Raw genomic sequence first — 20018 nt, 5'->3', positions numbered from 1 at the left:
ATTTGTATGTGGCATAAAATAAAATTCAAGGCAATAGGGCTTTGAGGTAAATGACTTGTGTAAAAACCTACCTCTTGACGTTCAAAACATGAGTTGAAACCCTCAAATGTGGCCTTAGTATGTTATTTCAGCATGCTAACTTCTCATTAACTTAACTTAAACAGGTAAACGTTATCGTCTGGGGTCGACTAGCTCCCTCTTGTCAGAGTCCTCAAATTCACCCGGGTCTGATGCAGATGGAGGTAAGTAAATGAATAAATAGAATAAATAAATAAGTAAATAAATTTCCTTCACCTCGTAGGCTATCAACGACACAACAAGAGATACTGTCATCCATACTTATCTCTGAGCCAGGCTAAGAGTCTACATGTAGCTTTGATTTCAACTGATGTCTTACTTAATGCAATCAGTTCTCCCAATCAAGAGATATCTGACAGCAAAGATATACATACTGGTGATGTGTCTTTTCTTGGCCTCATGTAGGTATTGCCTTGAGGTTACTCCAAACCTTTGTGGGGCTACATTTGCCAAATTTTCTTTTTTTCAACCAAATTAGGGTTCATTAGTGAAGGTAACATTTTCCAAAAAAATGAAAATGAAATATTAAACCGCATGTGAGATGTTGGGAAAAAGACCATCATTTTTTTTTTCTGGAGGAACCTTAAAATTTAATATCAAGGGCTCTTTCACTTTCAGCTGGTTTTCTCCTTGTCTCTCTGGGCAAATATTTTCATGCAGTAAGGCAGGGTTGACAGTTACTGCTGTCAAATCACTGGGTTAAAATTATTTAACCCAGGAATAACCCTAACATGGCTGACCTTCTTTTTGTTTATTCAGATGTTCATTTTGGAAGTCCTGGAAGTCCCTCTCCGCCATCCTCCATTTCTTCACCGCCACCGACTAGCAGTACTTCTGCAGCTGGTAAGATTTAAGAGATGGAAAGCATTTGTTAACCCTGTAAATGAAGTCAGCTGAAGAAACCCCAATGTAGACATTTAAATGAAAGCTATTGAGCAGCATTTTATGAAGTATTGCAGTTATTATACCATACAAAGCAGTTCCGACTTTTCAAGTCTTTGGATGAACCCCTTAGATGGAGTACACTATATTTTCATGTTGTGCTGTTTTATGCTGTTCAAGAAAGTTTTGATTCACTCTAATGTCTCTGTATGAAACCCTTTCAAATAAGAAAGCTTTAAGCACTTATGATATCAGTGTTAAACATTTTATTAGTTCATGCTGATGACTTAGAATGTCTTTATTGATATTTAATATGTTTATGTTAACGCCCAAGTTGCTAGTGGAGGGAAGGTGCCTACGAAGCCCGGGGGCTGCAACCGCAGTCACATCCCCAAGGCGCTAGAACACCCGACTGGCCTGCCCAACCCGCAACCAAGCCACGAGCCCCCCGCGCCAAGCCCCCTACAGGCACCCGTCACACTCAAGCCAGACGGCATTGGTGGAAAATAAATGAATAAATAAATAAATAAGTAAATAAATAAATAAATAAATAAAATAAAATGCTGAAAAGAAAGGGGGGGATAGGGAGGGAACGCCGAGAACCGCTAAACTATAATTCAATCCACAACGCCACACTAACAGAACGATGAACACACTGCGAGCACATGGGACGACAACACATGTACTAACCAAATATACCGCTGGACAATGTCAGCCCCAGGGCTCTCGTGACCATATGACTGTTGCAAACGCTACAGAAACGCACCAAACGCTAAACAAACGCTAACAGATGGCCAAGGCACTAACAAACGCCTACATAAAACGCTACTGACCAGACTGGCTCCTGGTCATAAACTATGTAAAATTCCATTGAACTATATCAAACGCTACAAAACGCACCAAACGCTAACCAAACGCTCACAGACGGCCAAGACACTGACAACCGCCTATAAAAACGCTACTGACCAGACTAGCTCCTAGTCGTTAACTATGTTAAATTCCATTTAACTATATTTAACTTAGTTATTCTGTTTTCAGCTTCAGTTGTTCCATACAATCAGAGTAGCACGAGCTTTAGTGACCTGGCAGCCAACAGTGGTATCTTTTTGTTACAGGTCAGTGCAGATATACCAGAACTAAAATTGCCCAAATGATTGTTTTTTTGTAGCAAATGATACATTTTCCTTACAATATTTGTCAGAGGTGCTGTGGCGTCATAGTTAGTGCACACTCCTCTGTATCAAGTGGTCCGGGTTCAAGCCCTGGCTAGGGACATTGTGTTGTGTCCTCGGGCGAGACACTTTACTCTCACAATGCCTCTCTCCATCCAGGTGTATAAATGGGTACCAGTGAATTTAATGCTGGGGTTAACCCTGCATTGGACTGGCATCCCATCCAGGTTGATTCAGTTTTAGGTGGTAGACTTAAGAGTGGCAACCTTTTTACTTTTTCATGAGAAATGGTGAATCAATTTCCAAATTATTGCCAAGGCAAAAATGATTGCAAAAAGTCTGTAGCATCTTTATAAGTTCCACTTACACATACACAATGTTTGTTTGGCTTCAGGCACTGGATGGATTCCTCTTTGTTCTCTCCAGCGATGCAAAAGTCCTTTATGTTTCAGAGACAGTGTCTGTGCATCTTGGACTGTCACAGGTGAGTGTCATAGATGATAGACAGGGAGATTGGCAGTGGGCTTGTCTAAACATAGACCTTGTTGGACACCAGTTTCTAGGTGCCTGATGGATACAGTGTACTTAACAATTTAAGATCCAAAAATTCTATGCAAAGCACATTTACCATTGAGAGTTCTGGGCAGAAGGCAGGAAAAGGCATAGTTGATGCAAACTGAAAAGACAGAAGGAGATGGTTACTTCTGGCTCAAAAATATGTGGCTACCTGTTACACATCTTTTGTCAGGAGAGCAAAAACTATCAAAAGCTATAATCTATACAATCTACATTGTATTGGGGGTGGGGAGGGGGAGGTGGACAGAAAGACCATAATGTTATGTTGGCAAAAGTCTAAGTATCCCAAGGACCGGGATTGCATGTCATGACAATTTTATGTTACATGTATCTTGAGCTTTTGATGTACCAAAGATAGTTTCTATCCGTGATACTCCCTTAAAAATGATTGTTATACAACTGGTTGATGATTTCTATTGTGCTCATCACCAAACTGATTGACAAATGAATCAATGAAACATGTGCACTTTTGCTTATAATATAACAATAAGCAATCAGCAGTCACAGTGATCAGCCTTTGCAGTGTCTTAACAGGTGATGAATTTTGGGTGGCTTAGTAGCTCAACGGATGTCCACAAAGTGTTCATGAGACAGTTGTGGGCTTAGATCTCTGAAGAGCTACCATAGGGTCATCATTGGAGTAGAATCTTTTCGGTCAAATTTCAAATGCCTTTCTCCCAGAGGATGGGAAGAAAGACATCCCATGACTGAGGCCACGTGTACCCAGAACTACAGTGAAATGTTTGCTCATGTGATACCCTTTCGTTCCATTATAGGTGGAGCTGACAGGAAGCAGTATGTACTGTTATATTCACCCTGAGGATCAGCAGGATTTGTCCAATGTTTTGGAGGCTGGAAAGGAAGAATTAGAAAATCCCAATAATGAGGCAGCTGCTGGGAGATACACAGATGATATTCCTTTCTTTGGAAATGAGCAAGGTGAGTTAAGATTAGCACTGTTGTGTGAATCGAGTGTCAAGAATCGAGTCGCATTTTGAGTGAATTGAGTCTTGATACTCGTTCCATTACTCAGTACTTGATTCTCACGATTATGGTACCCAAATTCACAATTAACCAATCAAAAGCTGTGTCTGCTGTCCTGATATCCTGTGATATCAAGCCACTGACCTGATATGGCTGCAATATTGTCCTTTGGCCGAATCTGGATATGGTACACTGTAAATACCTTATTGTACCTTTTTGGTATGCTTGGCAGCACATTAGGCTGGTTCGGTCACGCCATGGGTACCAAACTCACCTGATTTGCCTACCAGAATGGTATGATAAGGTGTAAGTATCAAGTGTCAACTTGCATTTGACAGTTACTGTAAGCAGAACTAAAGGATGCATGCCAGTGATAACTTTGTTTATCCCCTTTGATTGCATGCTGTAGCCAGGTAAAATTTACTCTTTCAACTAGAACTTATCATGATTTCTGTAGGGTGAAGAAGCCCTCAGGATTGCTTCTTCCCTTCAGCACATAAAGGAAGCTGGGTCTTTGCAGATTTACCTGCCAGGATTTGTTTGCAGTGGTTTGAAAATTTACCCCCACTGGTGGGGACAGGCAAATCTGACATGCACGGCACTCATCGCAACTTAATAATGCTGGTTCCCTGACCCACACCTGGGATCCTTGCAACTTCCATGTGTTTCCCAATGCAATCTCCTAAATATAATAGACATTTTTTTGTGGCTTTCCGATATTAATCTTTAGTAAGGGGTGACTACACTGTTTGTTATATAGTATAGATGTTAACTAGTAGAGGGCTGCTGAAGACTGCTGAAGGGACAAAGGGAGAGAGGGTTATTTTCAGAGTAAAAATAGCTTTTAAAAGGTAATATCACAAGAAGTCCAAAGCTAAAATGTTTTGGTCAATCCTTACCTGATAGTTTTTGTGCTTTGTGCAGCTTTCACTGAAGAGGCAGAGCTTCCTAATAAAGAGAGACCCAAATCGTTCTTTCTACGAATGAAGTGCACCCTTGTAAGACGAGGAGGTTCCTACACAAAATCCTCTGGGTTCAAGGTTAGTTAACATGTTTAAAATAGCCCAAAGAAAATATGTGCGCTCATTGATTAAGAATTGGGTTTGTACATGTATTAAAGAATTAGATTATGAGCTCGAGATTTCTATCAAGTGATAGACAAGGGCTGCGCCCTGTTTAACTATCACGCGATAGAAATTTCGAACTCATAATCTAATCATAACCCTAACCCTAACCCCATAGATTTAAATCAATTGGCAACACTTGGAATACATCCATAGCCTCAGTGTCAAACCCACCTTGTACAACATAACTGCAAAGATACAGTGCCGTAAGGAAAGTACCAGTATTGTCAAGTCTTCTTCTTTTAGGGTCACACACCATGCTAATCTACAGAGAAAAAAGTTAGAATTACATTTAAGTAGCCAATCTGAGTGGCTACACTAAACTATACGCTACGGTCAAGATGGCTGAATATTGGTCTCTATCTTTTTTTGGCATGTTTATGGACCTGGACTCTGTCTCGGTCCATAAACGCGTAAAAAAAGAACTTGGCCAATATCTAGCCATCTTGACCTCATGTTTGGTCAATAACCCATATATAATGAAAGTTATTCAATGTGAGCTCTTTTGTTTTAGGTTATTCACTGCATGGGAAGAATGAAGAAATATTCTGCTGGAGGTCTTCCTGGTCCTAAGTATGCCTTTGTGGCTATCGGACAACCTCTTCCCACAATGAACATCAATGAGCTACCACTGGAGTGCAACATGTTTGTGAGCCGAGTCAACATGGATCTAAGAATTGTTTATTGCGAAGGAAGGTCTGAACCAGTCCTGCTTCCTGTTTGACTTCATTTATATTCACTCCTTGGCAAAATAAATCTAAACATCAAATGTTGTACATCAAAGTTTCATTGTCTATTTTGGGAGCTGCGGATAATAAATGCGTAGAGTGTGTTCACATAGCTACATGCACACGTACACAACTCTTTTTATTGATGGTATTTTTGATCACAAAATTTTGAAAAAATTGTTAATGGACGTACAAAATACAAAAAATATGCTTGTGGGGCAGTAAGCAAGTGTAACAGAATATGCAAAAGTGAAAATTATATTTAGTAAAAAAATTGAAGGATCAAGACAAAACATCTCCATTCATCTCCAGACTGAATGATTCACCTATTGTGACTATAAGTTACCTGAATGTTCATATTTTTTGCAGCAATGTCTATTTAGAGCAGTTTTGAGTTGACTATGTAAAGTAATTCACATTTGCCTTAGCCTATGTTAAGTTTTAATTAAAAGTAAAACTAAAACCAATTGTGATTTGCGCACACATTTTTGGCCACTTTGTGCAATGAGATTGTGTTTGTCCTCTCTAATTGGCCAGTAAGATTTTTGCGGTTTTGGTTTTACAGCACTCTATTAAAACAGTTAATATTCTTGGACTCATGATCAAGGGCAAGACAAGTGATTTTCAATTGAAGCAGAAGCCTCATTCAGTCTACTTAACCTTTGTTTTGTTTCATTTCTGGTAGAATCCACAAATTTATGGATTACTTTGCGAGAGACATTGTTGGAATATCTGCTTATGATTTCTACCATGGCAATGATGTTGGTGTGATTCAAGGTCACCATGCAAAATGTAAGGGCAATTTTAGTCGTGAAAGATAAAATACTATTCAAGAAATTGGCTATACAAGTTTATGAAATAGCTGAGATACTACACTTGCTCTTATTGGTTGATAGGTGTGTTAAGATGAGAGTATGTAAACACCATATTTCACAGGATATTTTAGATTTCTATGTATTTTTGAGAAATATTTAGTTATGCAAACCCTTGACTGTGTCTCTGCCTTGCATAACTGTCTCAAATTCTCCCAACCCCCTTTGTGCTTAGATGAGGCTATATAAACACAGAAAAAGTCCTCTATTGTTTAAATGTCTTTCTCTACTGTACCTATAGCAGTTAATGTTAAGTATTCATGGTCATTCTGATCATAATGCTTATGCCCACTTTCATCCACAGTTCTGACAAAGGGCCAAGTTCTCACAAAGTACTATCGCTGGATGAACAAAAATGGTGGTTGGGTATGGATGCAAACCAAGGCATCTCTCATTCCACATCCTACAAACCCAGAGCTGAAACAAATGTTGTGTCTGAATTATATTGTCAGGTTAGCATTTGCAGAGAAGATGCCTCAAATCTTGTTTTGCCTAGTAGTACAGTAGTATTAGACTAGTAACGGACTTCTATTTAACAAAAATTATTAGACTATGAACTTGTTGAGTTTTTTATGAGTAAATAGTTCTTGAGGTGCAACCAAGATGACTGTTGTGTTAAAAAAAAAAAGAAGATGAGTAGTAGACACTTAAATGAAAAGCAGCTAAAAATGTACCATTTGGGTATGTTTAAACCAAAACTGGAAAATTGTCACACTATTGCATTCTATCAGTAACAAGTGAGCCATTCATGAAAAGTGAATTTTTATAGGATCATAATAAGTGTTTACTTAGACCATTAACTAAATGGTATGATTTTGTATTCAGTGAAGTGGAACACCGTGGTGTTGTACTGGGAATGGCCCAGTTAGAAGACAAGCCTGCTATGCATCCTCATGCTTACATCACTGAGGTGGAAAGTGATTCTGATGTCAATGGTGAATTGAAAGATGCTCAGTACGATGACCAAGTGATGGTTTATCCTAAGTGGCATGAGACCTGTAAGTACCTAGTAAAAGCAATAAAAAATTGTGGGCATCACTTTGGCTGTGTCTTTTAAGGGAGGCGTCATGGTTTGTGGGCTCATCTCCGGATCTACTGGTCCGGGCTAGAGCACTGGCCAGGGACATTGTGTTGTGTTCTTGAGCAAGACACTTGACTCTCACATTGCCTCTCTCCACCCAGGTGTATAAATAGGTATAGGCGATCCTAATGCTGGGAGTAACCCTGCTATGGACTGGCATCCCATCCAGGGGGGGAGTAGAAATACTCCTAGTCACTTCATGCGACAGAAATCGGGATAAGCTCGGGCCTGATGGGCCACATGGGTTGTATTCAGACTTAACCACAACAGACTCTTCACTTGCTCCTGGAGAGACCAAATACATTATTTTGTACCCTGAGTACACCTACAATGCAAATACCTGGGACTAGTGCTAATAAAACTATCAGCTATTTTAACTCTCAATTTGTTCTTTGTTGCAGCCGACAACCTTGTCCCAAAACCAACACTGATGGATGCAGTGGCCCTCACACGCACTGGTTACCCAAAGTCCACTGCAGGTGATGTAACTGGTCTAGAAAATGATGTATTCACCACTACAGCTGAACCATGGGGTCAAGCTAGTACTAGCACCTCGTGGAGTTCGACCAACAGGTACAACATTGCCAGGTCAAGCAGTGTTCCAGGTGATGGAGGGTCTACAAGCACCCTTGAAGATGAGTTTGATGACTGGGCAAAACTGATCACTACTGAACTGACAGAATTAGATCGAGACATTGTTAAGTTTGTGGCAACTGGAGGTGAGATTTCTCAGCTGCCTGATGCAAGCCTTGAAGTTCTTCTGAATGGTGACAGCCTCGATGGATTACAAACAAATGAAGCCATCCAAAATCTAGTTACGCCCAAAATTGAAGAGATTCCCATGGACAGTGAAGAGAATGGCATCTCCTCTGTAAATCTTGTCAATATACAGAATATGCCTCCCCCAAGAGTGCCCTCTGGAGGTTATGGAAACCTGCCTACAGATAACTTTGCTGGTGACACAAAGCCAAACTTAATTTCCATAAATCAAGAAGGTGACTTGCTTGAGACAGGTCTTGGCATTACGGGTTCAAAGATACGCAGGATCAACAGTCCTTGCATGTTTGGCAGTGGAAATTCCACCAGTGAGAGAAATTACCAACAGAAAGCACCTACCCTGAGTCATTTAAACAGCGGTGGTCCTTCAAATGCTGTCATGATGAACATATCTCAACAGACTCAGAATCATCCCACTGGTAGAGATTCCAATGGTATGAATTTTGAAAGGATACCACAAATGCAGCAGGCTGATATGACGTCTACAGGTGGTGGCAACTTTAGAGTTCCAGCGCCTGTTTCACAAATGCAAAAGCAAAAGGATGCTGTGCACTCACAATTCTTTCCAATTTTGAAGGAAGCATTTCCCAACGTCTCCGATGATACAGTGGCTGACTTGATCGATGATATGATCCAAGATTCAGATAGGAGACAAGCTGAGGCCATGAGGATGGCAACACTTCTGCAACAAGCAGGTTTTGCCCAACTAGAGGAAGTTCCTGAAATTGAAATCAAACAGGAGGTGGTGACACCAACTCTACCCCAACCAACTAGTTCATTCCCTAGTTTCTCTGACAGTGTGGCAACTCAGAGTAGTCAACCTCAAGTTATAAGTGGTTCCGCATCTTCCTTCAGCTCTACAGATACCTTCAACCAGCTTCCAGGAAACCATGTCACATTTGTGGCTCCACCTAGAAGACCACAGAATGGGACAGTTCACAGTCAGAACCCTCCTATGAGGTTCCAAAATGGTAATTCTCAGTTTGAGAGTCAAGGGGACAGCAATATGAACTTTTTGCATTCTTTTTCAAGTACAGAAACAAGTCCACAGGCAGGGGTTCCCATACAAGGTGACAATCTGTGGAACCCTGACCCACCTTTAAAGCAGAGCGTCATGGACCAAGGAATAAGGAACTTGCTGCAAAGCACAGGCAACCCATTGCCGAATCAGACCACCAACTTAAATTCTCAAGTGAACTCTGGCTTGCTCCCACAGCAGTCAAACATGCAGTTTGTGCCACAAAGCTTGAGTAACATGCTGCCTCAGAACGGTTCCAGAAATAGTCAAAGTAATATGTTTAACATGACAGTAGTTCCAAATGTAGACCAGCTGAATCTTCAGGAACCAAGCCACGTGAATTCCCTTCTCCAGTCAGGAGCTCCCCTACAAGCTTTGAGCTTTCAGAACCTCAATGGTGCAAGCATGTCAATCGCCAATCAGCACTACCCCAAGTTTGATGTGAGCAGGAAACTCTGACAGGTGAATGGCTCTGTTGTCCAAAGCCAATTTCGAACAAGGTGGTATCTTAACTAGGCACTCTGCATATTCTTTCAACTGTAAACTAGTTAAACTGCTTTCCTAGTAAAGAGCATCAGTCCAACGTATCATATTACTTGCGTAATAATTGTTGCACTTGAGACTATTGTACAAACATTCATGCATAAGTAAGATTCCTTTTCATGTACATTGTGTGGGCTCAATGTATTATTTTTAAAATGTATATAAATTAAAGTTAGTAAATGGTTTCATTAGCAACTAGAAATTATCAAAATATAATCTTGAACGTTGACTTTTAATTTTTTCACAAGTATCTTGTAGAAATAGAATGTTCTCTTTTACCTTTGTACATAAAGTTTGTTACAATAATTATTTGCAGTTAGTTGCTCAAATATGACACAAAATCTTGTAGACAGAAAATACAACTCATTTAACAACGTTAGTTATACCCTAATACCTCACCTTGTATGGTTTGGTGGACTACGGGAAATGTTTATATATTCTGCCATGTTTGTTTGTTTGCTTGTTTGTTTGCTTGTTTGTTTGGTTTGGCTTTTGAATATTTGTAATATTTTGTTCCATTACCACTCTCCTCTGGAGTTACATATTAGCAAAACTGGAAGTGTTTAGATGCCTGATTTTCAAATCCTGGTGTCAAGATGCCTCCTGAACATTTTTGTAGATCTATTCCACTAGAGCTTTTTGAGTTGCTCAGCCAAGCTTTCCAAAGGTTCATAAAATATATATAGTCATTAAAAAGGCTTATTGGGCTATTCCTTTATCAGGATATTTAGATCGTGCTTTTGTCGCAGGTATTCTTGTTAGACTATTTTGATTTTGTTTAAACCAATGCTGCTGTTGAAATGACAGTTATTTGCCAATACACCTGTTAAGTAATTACTATGGCTGACATAATAATGTTAACTGTAACATAGTGATTATTAAGCTGCAATCAAAAGCTGTATGCACGACAATTTTTGAAGCAATTTTCTCCACACCTAAAAAACCCAACCATGACAAAGATTGTTGTTGCATAATCTGATAATACAAATAGAAATAGATATCACATTTTAATGGTTCCTGGAAAGTGAGATTTAGAAGCTGGTTTTGTGAACCTTCTTATTTTGCTCAATTTGTAAAGGAATACTGCATTATGAAACTCACTGAAGCTGAAATATTCAAGACAGCACAATGTAAGCTCTGGCGGTTTTGCAGGTGGCAGGGGGAGAGGAGATTGTGGGAGGGCCTGTCCCCCTAGGGTCTTCCCCCCCCCCCCCCTCGTCCTTAATCCGCTACAGCATGTCCTTTTGTGCGAAAATACAAACATTCAAATGGGACATTTTGAGCCCTATTTTTGGCATGACTTCCAGTGACTTAAACTAACAATTGCTGTGGTTCCTTGGATGAAGGAAAGCATTTTTCAACTAGCTTCTCTCCCATAATCAGTGAAAACATGTTAATACTTGCATGCATTTCATTTGCTTTAAATTTCAGGATGCCAGCTTAATTAGTAAAGAAAAGCTCTTCAGCAAGTAGGCTTTATTTTCATATAATGTGCTTTGGTGGTATAGTGAAGGTTTTTGTTGCGGGATGTTTCACAAAGTGAAGCAGTCCTCTATAGCAGTGTGTTGCGCTCCCGCTACTCTCCATAGTTATGTTGATTATGAGCTATTGACTTTCATATATAGTTATTTACCTAAAACAGTGAGGTTGCAAATGGCTGACAAGCCATTAGTCAAACTTGGCGGTGTCATTGCTTCGCACATTTTGTATTTGTATAATTTTGAGGGGCGTTCTAGCTCCCACTAGTGTTTTCAGTATATTGTAAAAAGCCAATTCCATAAGTGTTGATCAAATTACTTGTCTTAAAGACTTGTGACCCTCTTGATGGTTAAATTGCGTTAAGGGTGTTGCTAGTCGACTTGTGAGTGGAACATACCTGGTAAAAGTGGATTACAAAGGGCGATAAAACAGGAACTTTAACAGCTTTCTTGACAAATTGCAGTAAGTAACGTTAAGAGTTACTAATCTGCTTGTGTGGAAAAGCCATAGCAAAGTAAATCCCACCAGGTTGGATTTGGTTGTAACTTTGGTAGATTTTCCTACTCAGAGAAAACACTCATGGAATTGACTTAAGAAGGAGTATAACCATTGTAGTAATCCAGTTCGTACAATATTCGTGGGAGAAACGTGAAGTTCCCCCTTAACATTGCTGTATGAGCAATAAACTGTCAAGACATATTGTGAGTGTTGTTGTCAGTCTCTACTGATTTTTATACATTTTACACTCACAGTGGCCGCACCGTCAGTGCCCTCGCCTCCATATCATGCAGTCCAGGTTCAAGCCCTGGCTTTTGACATTGTGTTGTGTTCTTGGGAGAGACACTTTACTCTCAAAGTGTCTCTCTCCACCCAGGTGTATAAATGGGTACCAGTGAATTTAATGCTGGGGGTAACCTTGCAATGGACTAGCATCCCATCCAGGGGGGAGTAGAAATACTCCTAGTTGCTTCATGCTACAGAAACCGGAGATAAGTGCCAGCTTGATGGGCCACTAGCTAGGCTCGCATGCAGACTTGACCTCTTTTATGCTGTCAGGCGGTTTCTGCCAAAAATTAGTTGATGAATCAAGGCAAGAATGATTCTATGCTAGTGGTGGTGTTTTGAACACCTGTGTCCCTACCAGACAATGTCATAATGTTGGTTACCTTAGGCGTTTTCGAACGGTTGATATTTCATCAAGTTGAGCTGTTTCTCAAAATAATGGTCTTGAACATATTTCCCGGTACGTTAGACAAGCTTATTTTGCCTTCATTCAACTCAAACTGTACATTTAAACTTGTCAGTAATTTCCAATGCTGCTGATTAACACATACCCAGAGCTTCAAAAGTGAAAAATATGATGTACTTACTCAAAATTCATCTTTACCGATAGACCAAACAAAAAGTTTTAAAAAGGGTGGGGAGGGGGGAGGTAAATTCCTATCTTCTATTGATAGAGCCACTTGGTTGCCACATCTCATAGTATTTTGGCCGAGTTTTTGTAACTCAGTACAGAATACAAACTGTCTACAATGCCCCACCCCCTGTACAAACCTGTTGTAGCAAATGCCCTGACCTTGTTCGTTAAATGGGCAACAAATGGTCGGGTTTGGGGGGGCGGGGGAGGGGTGAGTGGGCTCAGAATTGACAGAGCCTTAATCCTCGAGATATTGGTTGGGAATAGCAGGCTGGAAAGGTGTCTGTGTATGTGTCTACATTGATGCCAATGATGCAAATAATAGATTACTCTGAAGCAATATTTGCTTAAATCAAGATAGCCTAATCTTCTAGTCTCTACCTCAACTCTCCTTTCTATTTCATTAATATTCATTAAACTTTTGTTCTTATAAATTTCTGTCATTTTAATTTGTTTAGGTAAAAGTCTGTACGGCCAGGTAACACATAAAGGTGAAGCGTATTCTGGTTTGAGTAGCACTAAGCAACAAGGAGTATTTCTACTACTTCCTGGATCAAGTGTCAGTACTATTCCATCGCAGGGATACCCCCAGGGGTTTAAACAGGGACCTCTCAATCTAACCATTTTGCCAAACCCCATTTTGTAAAGCAAATGAAAAAATTACAAAAATTTACAACTTACCTAGGCAATGCATTTTGCTTTGATACAGACAACACAAACATCAATTTTATTCATAAAAACAAAAAGCTAAACTATGTAAAAGAATACAAACTAAAGTAGAGAAAAAAAGTTCCACAACTTGCAGTCAACATTGCATGTAGCTAGTCGAGGCAGGAGGTAAAGTGGACAGAATATATAGTACTTATATACAACTTATATATGGGTGGACTTAGATATTAATTTTAAAATACATCGATGATGATTTATACATAACACTAGGTTTGTTCGTTTCTGCTAACTTGAGGTTACTTTTATAATTTTGAACAACTGCAGATAGGCAACAATGATGCTTAAAATAAGAATACAGTACAACTGACTGGCAGTATTAATATGTACTTTTAAGCTTAATTAATAACCTATCGATATAAAATTAAATCCCAGAAATTAAATGTTATATACTACACTGTCCACATGCAGCGGGATGCGAGCAACAGTCACTAAATTCGTGGCATACATGTAGTCAAATTCATTATTCAAAGCTGGAGGCAAGTAGATAGACTTACACTTTTGTATAAAGGCGTTAATAACCAGACTGCTATTAATATCCTAAGTTATGTACAACCTCAGTCTTCTCTAAAAAGTAGATCATTTCATCGATTGAAATTTATCCCGCTTCAGGCATCCATCGTTTATTTTCTCTTGTCAATGGGTGAGTACTGAAATCTAATAATATGCATATGGATTACGCTGGGCAAGAACATCCGAATTCTTTATTTCGTTTAGATTATCTTGAAGGCTTTTTAGATGTTCGTACGCGGGAGACAAATTTAAACATACCTCTGAACGCTCTAGGCGCTCTGGACGTGAGGTATTTGGGCCTCTGTACCTGTACATGTCCGCGACGTCGGAACGAATAGTTTCTAAATTTTGCTCTGTTGTAAATTTGAATGTAAAAGAGCTTTCCTTGATTTTCTTGGCGTGACGAATGTGGCTTCCAAGAGTGGCAACAAGTGATTGAAAGGACTGCAATCCAAACGAAGCGGAAGCTTCCATGTTTCTGATTTTGTTTTCCAACTTTGAAATCTTCGCCTTGGCGTCGCGCACTTCTTTCTGCATGCTACTCACTTGCAATTCAATCATCTTTCGCTGGGAAACAGGCTCGACTTGTTCGTATAACTCATGACGCTGTACCTCCTCGATGGCTAGTTTTTGGGTTTTGTTGACGCACTCAGCTATCAATCTTTCCAAGGCGTAATTCTGGGCGACAATTAAGGTTTCCAAAATTGGACCGATTTCGTGTTCCTGTTCTGCAGCTCGTAGCAGATGATCTTCACATCTCTGGGTAAGGACTGTCATCTGGTACTCCCGGGCAAGAGGTAGCAGTAAATGCAAGTTGGCATCGTTCACAGGTTTGTTGAATATTGGATAGATAACCATCAACATCTCCCTTATCTCAGCGGCCTTCTTCTTGGGTAGAGGAATCTCGTCTGTGTCTTTCTCTTTGAAATCAGAAGAAAACATTCGGGAGAAAACAGGCGAGAACATCGCCAAGATGACACGATGAACGTGGAAATGTTGTCCTTCAACGATCAAGACCACATCGCTCTGGTTCCATGGCTTCGAAAACTCTTGTTCGAGTTCCTGAGCTGCTTGGTTTTCGTCTTGCATACTGGCAAAAATAACTTAATCTGGATTTTAGGTGGATGGGCGAGTAAAGACAACCAAATGCTGATCTTTCCTAGAATTTAAGGGCATTAACTTCCGGGTTTCTTTGGAGAAGAATACCTTCAAAACGAGGCTAAATGCTCTTCTCCAGTCTTGTTCAATTTTCGGTGGAGGAGAGATATTGGATGCTATATCCCCAGCCCCAAGTAAATGCACAGGAATAACAAAAGCAACAATACTTCGCTTGTTCGACATAAATGCCAGCTTAAGCATTCCACAAGTAACTTAAATACTGAACTTGAAGGCAATCGATCAACTACAGTTTATCATGGTAAATTGACGCATAGAATATTCACGAAAACTTTGTCCTGATCGCATGAGGAATGGATGAATGTAATGATTTCTAGACTGTGTGTGGCTGCAGATGCATAGAGAAAGGTAGTTGTCGTAAAGAACAGTTCCGAGCATATTCCGAGATGTTTTGCATTATTTTGAGAAAGCGGCAAAAAAGAGTCGAGAAAAATGATAAAAAAAGGTGCTTTCCAATCCTCCATAGGAAAAAAGATGGCGGCTGTACATTTTACCACAATACCATGCGAACCTTGAACAGCCCATAAAGTACAAGGAAAGCCATATTTTGCAATACTTGTTCCTGTGCTAACCACATTGGGTATATTAGGTTTGAAGGCTTTAGCACTTTTCTGTACGTTTTTAAGAGCGTTGTTAGAGTTTTCTTGCACTAAGAACTCTGAGTAAAGGTACCAGTCGCCATCTTTTCTCCTACATAGGATTGTCATCCCCATATTAAGTTCCTTTCCAATCACCAGACCGACCCATTTTTTGGAAAAGTAAAAGAAAACAATTCCCGATACACTCTCTGACAGGCAATTTTACTTTTTAAATTAATTCACATTATTCTAAGGTACTTCTTTTTTCCGGAAAATTTCCTGCCAGTCTTAACCATTCGATTTGATTTCCCAGCGAATTTTCCGGAATTTTTTACACAATGGAAAGCACTATAAGTGTAATATCAAGACCAGCTATTAAATGGTTGGTTCTCACAAGGACCGGGAACTACCGAATTCACAAATTTGATTGGCTGAAATCGATATTGAGCGCGTTCTAAATTTTCCCATCCAGATCGGTTACATTTTGAGGTGGAAAAGTTGCAAACTGAAATACAAACTCATTGACTATTTTCTTTTAGTAATATTTATATTATGGAAGTGTTGAAAGGCTGACGAGAGAAAAAAATAAAGAGCATGAGCAAACTTTGGCAGAGTTAAGTTCAGCTCACTGCCGTTCGCAAGCAAAAGGTCAGCCTGCGAACAGGCTCCCAGCGAGGGCAGATAAAAAATTCGGCGAACGAAAGCGTGATTCCCCGAGCGAAGCGAGTGGGAGTCGGAGCGAGAATCCGCGTCACCAGACGGCTCTCGACTCGTCCCGTTCGCCCTAAACTACACTCGGCTGGCCCGCTCTAAAACCAACCGGGAGCCTGTTCGCAGGCTAGCAAAAGGTCAGCTGGTACAAACCAGCACGAGTTACATTAATAAAAGAATTAGATTTTCTTTTATGCCATATAATAAACATCTTATTTTAAAAACGAGTTTAGTCGGTCTGTATGGGAGAATCTTGACCTCGGTCATGTGCACAGACCGTCACTGCGTTCGGTCTGTTCTCGCAACCTCGGTCAAGATTCTCCCATACAGACCTCCAGCTCGGTTAATAAGAGCTAATTCTAGGACGTTTTACCGCAAAATAATGTTGAACCACAGAAACTGCAAACGTAACGTCAGGGTCGTAGCCCGTATGAGGCAAACCGAGCCACTTGCCTCAATCATTTTTTTCGTTTTTATCGGTTATTTTTTGGTTGAAGGGGGAAAGTGAAACACTGGTAAATACCTAGGAAGAGAATTAACCATGAAATTTTCCTCAATCATCATTCTCGCTATCTACGGCCCTTATTGTCTTAATTGTTATTGTCATAATTGTTTCATGGCCATCGCCTCAGCGGTCATAATTTTTTTCAGGCTACTTGTAAGGCCCTGATTACGTTTGTGTGTTTTTTCTCACTGAACTTACTTCTAATTCTTCTCGAGGCTTGGTCCCTTGTTTTCTTGCCTTCGTCGCTATTATTTTACCGTCAGCTAGACAGGTGACGGTTCCGAGATCTCTCAAACTTTCACACAGACAATATGCTTTGCACTTTTCCTGTAAAAAAGAAAGCCAATGGTTAACTAACATTCAGTGTTCCAGTCGCACGGAAGCACATATGAGGACTGCAAGATAAGCAATTAGTCTCGCTTAACTTCTCAACGCTAAATTTGCCTTTGAGTTCAGGTTCTAAAGCTGTAGGACATGGTACTGCATTATTCATAAAAATACGCCCACTTACACCCACGCCAGGGTCAATATTTTGGCTTGTTCTTCATGAAATTATCACTCGCCTAGGAATTTTTCTTGAAGGTCGCCGAATCATGGAAAATGGACACTCGTCTGTCAAAGGTGTGTCCGAGATGAGTCACTGTAGAGTTTGTTTTCTATCAATTCTGTGCTGAAGTCAGGAGGACTGAGTCTTTTAATGGAAGGTTGGTAACCAACTATGACATCGTAATGACATTGTTCTAACCCACACCATTGTTTGAATGGAGAGAAATACTAGGTGGCTTTTATTTTAGGTGACGATTTACTATTAATACGAGAACAGATGGTGGTACTACCCAGGGTTCGATACGGATCGTACTGCAGGAACTGGAGTAGCCAGTTGGAATCGACAAGCACGTCTGTAAAGAAGCTTTATCATGAAAACATGCCCTGGTAGAAGAGGCCCCAAGTCTGAACCAGCTTGCACCATTGTTGTATTGTTTCGGTTTACAATTTTGAAGTGCCCACGAGGACAGTATTGAGAAGAAGGGAAAAAGAGATTCTAAAAATAACCCGATTTGTCAAAAGCTGCTTCAAGAATATGTCAAATCAGTTTGCTTGGTCTGGCTCACATGTTTTAAGCTGTGGAACACTGATGTGAAAAGAATAAGCTGAGAATTTCCTAAATATTCAACCTTTTCGAGAATTTCAAATTGACAGACGTTACAACCTAACAACTACAAACTTCTGTAAATGTTATCACCTGCCTTGGTAGCTACGTTTCACACGACTCTCAAATTTATCAGGTGAATATTCAGTGGGGCTAATTTGCCATATTGAAAAAACTCACATACCCGCCTATTTGGAACCCTTTGAGTGATCTTCGAACCATTAACCAAATCTGTTATCGGTCGATATATTTGCGAAGAGCATATGACTTAACCAAGTCGAATAGTGGTTTAATTATAGTTTGAAATATTGGATCACAGAGTTCTTTAAAGTATGTAAAGTGTTGTCATAGTAAAAATAGAAATGTTAACTCTCTCCTACATGCAGTTTCTGATTAAAAAAAACACCTACATTTGTACAAATAACAGAGAAGAATCGTTCTCTTTATGTAACTGCCATTATTTTTCTTCGACAAGGGTTTAGCTTATTTCTACCGAAAGCAATTGCGAGTTTGCCGGCTAGTATGAAAATAGAAACGTAACCTCACCATGGTTAAATAGCTAAATAGAAATAAGATCTCTCACAGCAACCTTAGTACACATTGGAAAACAGCATATCTCTAAAGGAAGTTTCTGTGCCGATGTGAATAATGACTTACTTGTTTTGCACCGTAAGGCCTAACTCTTCTATGGCTATTTGGCCATTTCTTCACGTCCTTAAAATTTTGACCAAAGGCCTAACAAACTGAGCGTGCACCTGTCAACAGAAAAACGACAACGGAAACATCAGGTGCACCTGGCTTAAGGAGAGTGAGCGGAATACACCGTGATCACTCAGAATAAAATGAACACAATAAATTTGAAAGAGAATATAAACAGATGTCTGTAGCACAATATTACATATACGTGTTTATATACAAGTCTACGTACCTGGATCTCTGTAACTCGTCCATAGTCAAAACTTTTTTTCAGTATGTCGCAGGTTGTAAAACGATATCTACAATTTTAGACTCGTTATACGTCATAAAGCTTGTGTTTTCCCGGTCGAGTTGTAGGCTTCTTTCTTAGTAATGCTTGCGAGCGTCAAGGAAGTGATTGCACTCGAAACTAATATAAATAGATACCGGCTTAAGCCATAATTATGTGCATAATTAACAGGAGGTGTTTTGAATTAGACCTTAGACCGGACCGGAATGTTAAATTGTAGAGTTGTGGTGAAAGGCGGTTTCAGTTTAAAGTACGGCTGATCATATTTAGTATCTGATGTCTAATGATGTTTTGATAATAAAAAAGGCTGGTATTGGCCACAAAAGACACTTGCCTCGTCAATTAAATTGCGTTTGTACCAGACTAGTTTCCTCTGATCTTTCCGGATCTTATGCTCGTCGCTTGTCTCATTTCGAAAAGCTTTAAGCGTCAAGAATGATTCATATCTAAATTCTCCCTACAACTCGATACATTTTCAAGCAGATAGGTAATGAGAATTAAGAAAATCATCAACTCGGGGACATTATGATCACGGCCCGACCGGCAGAACGAAAACTAAAATATTCACAATTTCGACTCAGTCAAAAAGATTTTTTTCTCCAAAGCCGGGAGTTAAATTTTTCAGGCCGTAAGCTTTCTTTCGTGAATTTGCAAGCGAATCAAAATAGTAACTATGACAGACCGATAAAATATATCGGGCATCATCAAGGGCTTAAAAAAAACTTGAGTGAAATGAATGACCATGAATTTCCTTGTTGAGTTAAGAAGAAACAATGTTACAATGAAGCAAGCACTAAAAGCAAAGTAAAGCGCTTTTGCTTTTTAAATCATCCATTTCTAAAGATAACAAAGCACGTTCTTATGTACTTAAAATATCGGTTAATAAAAATTTTTCCCTGCAGGTGGTAGATGAATAATATTTTAACTAAAACTAAAGAAATTT

At 39.7% G+C, this 20018-nt stretch overlaps 3 protein-coding genes across 18 annotated transcripts in view; 1 reads left to right on the top strand and 2 right to left on the bottom strand.

The window, feature by feature from the left end:
• The window catches only part of LOC110039840 (uncharacterized), a 29169-nt gene extending 17156 nt beyond the window's left edge, over positions 1 to 12013 (top strand). For both annotated transcript variants that reach the window (XM_020744990.2, XM_020744992.2), the window contains 11 exons: positions 165 to 242; positions 838 to 921; positions 1999 to 2075; positions 2527 to 2616; positions 3485 to 3647; positions 4617 to 4732; positions 5331 to 5512; positions 6230 to 6336; positions 6721 to 6868; positions 7242 to 7414; positions 7899 to 12013. In XM_020744990.2, the coding sequence (XP_020600649.2) occupies positions 165 to 242; positions 838 to 921; positions 1999 to 2075; positions 2527 to 2616; positions 3485 to 3647; positions 4617 to 4732; positions 5331 to 5512; positions 6230 to 6336; positions 6721 to 6868; positions 7242 to 7414; positions 7899 to 9751 (3071 nt within the window). In that variant the 3' untranslated portion in view covers positions 9752 to 12013. The remainder of the gene's footprint in view (positions 1 to 164; positions 243 to 837; positions 922 to 1998; positions 2076 to 2526; positions 2617 to 3484; positions 3648 to 4616; positions 4733 to 5330; positions 5513 to 6229; positions 6337 to 6720; positions 6869 to 7241; positions 7415 to 7898) is intronic.
• LOC110039848 (kelch-like protein 40) overlaps positions 1 to 20018 on the bottom strand; it is a 42381-nt gene that overhangs the window by 15662 nt on the left and 6701 nt on the right. For 2 of the 9 annotated variants that reach the window (XR_016209382.1, XR_016209384.1), the window contains exons 1-2: positions 2500 to 2638; positions 72 to 918 (exon numbers count right to left, since the gene is read on the bottom strand). The exons of 1 other annotated variant lie outside the window; for it this stretch is intronic. The gene's annotated coding sequence lies outside the window, so the exon portion shown is untranslated. Of the gene's footprint in view, positions 1 to 71; positions 919 to 2499; positions 2643 to 2760; positions 4670 to 4990; positions 5082 to 20018 lie in introns of those variants that run through there. 6 more of the 9 variants (XM_089296756.1, XR_002295583.2, XM_089296754.1 and 3 more) reach the window with 6 other exon arrangements.
• Positions 10281 to 20018, bottom strand: part of LOC110039846 (uncharacterized) — a 28004-nt gene continuing 18266 nt past the window's right edge. For 3 of the 7 annotated variants that reach the window (XM_089296750.1, XM_089296748.1, XM_089296746.1), the window contains 3 exons: positions 18748 to 18845; positions 17139 to 17267; positions 10281 to 16293 (listed from right to left, as the gene is read on the bottom strand). In XM_089296750.1, coding sequence (XP_089152876.1) covers positions 14115 to 15059 — 945 coding nt within the window. In that variant the 5' untranslated portion in view covers positions 15060 to 16293; positions 17139 to 17267; positions 18748 to 18845 and the 3' untranslated portion in view covers positions 10281 to 14114. The other 4 variants (XM_089296752.1, XM_089296753.1, XM_089296751.1 and 1 more) reach the window with 3 other exon arrangements.

The sequence above is a fragment of the Orbicella faveolata genome, unplaced genomic scaffold (assembly GCF_042242905.1).
Source record: "Orbicella faveolata isolate gen_17 unplaced genomic scaffold, um_ofav_v1 contig_27, whole genome shotgun sequence".
Taxonomy (NCBI): domain Eukaryota; kingdom Metazoa; phylum Cnidaria; class Anthozoa; order Scleractinia; family Merulinidae; genus Orbicella; species Orbicella faveolata.
This window is presented reverse-complemented; position numbering and strand designations above follow the sequence as displayed.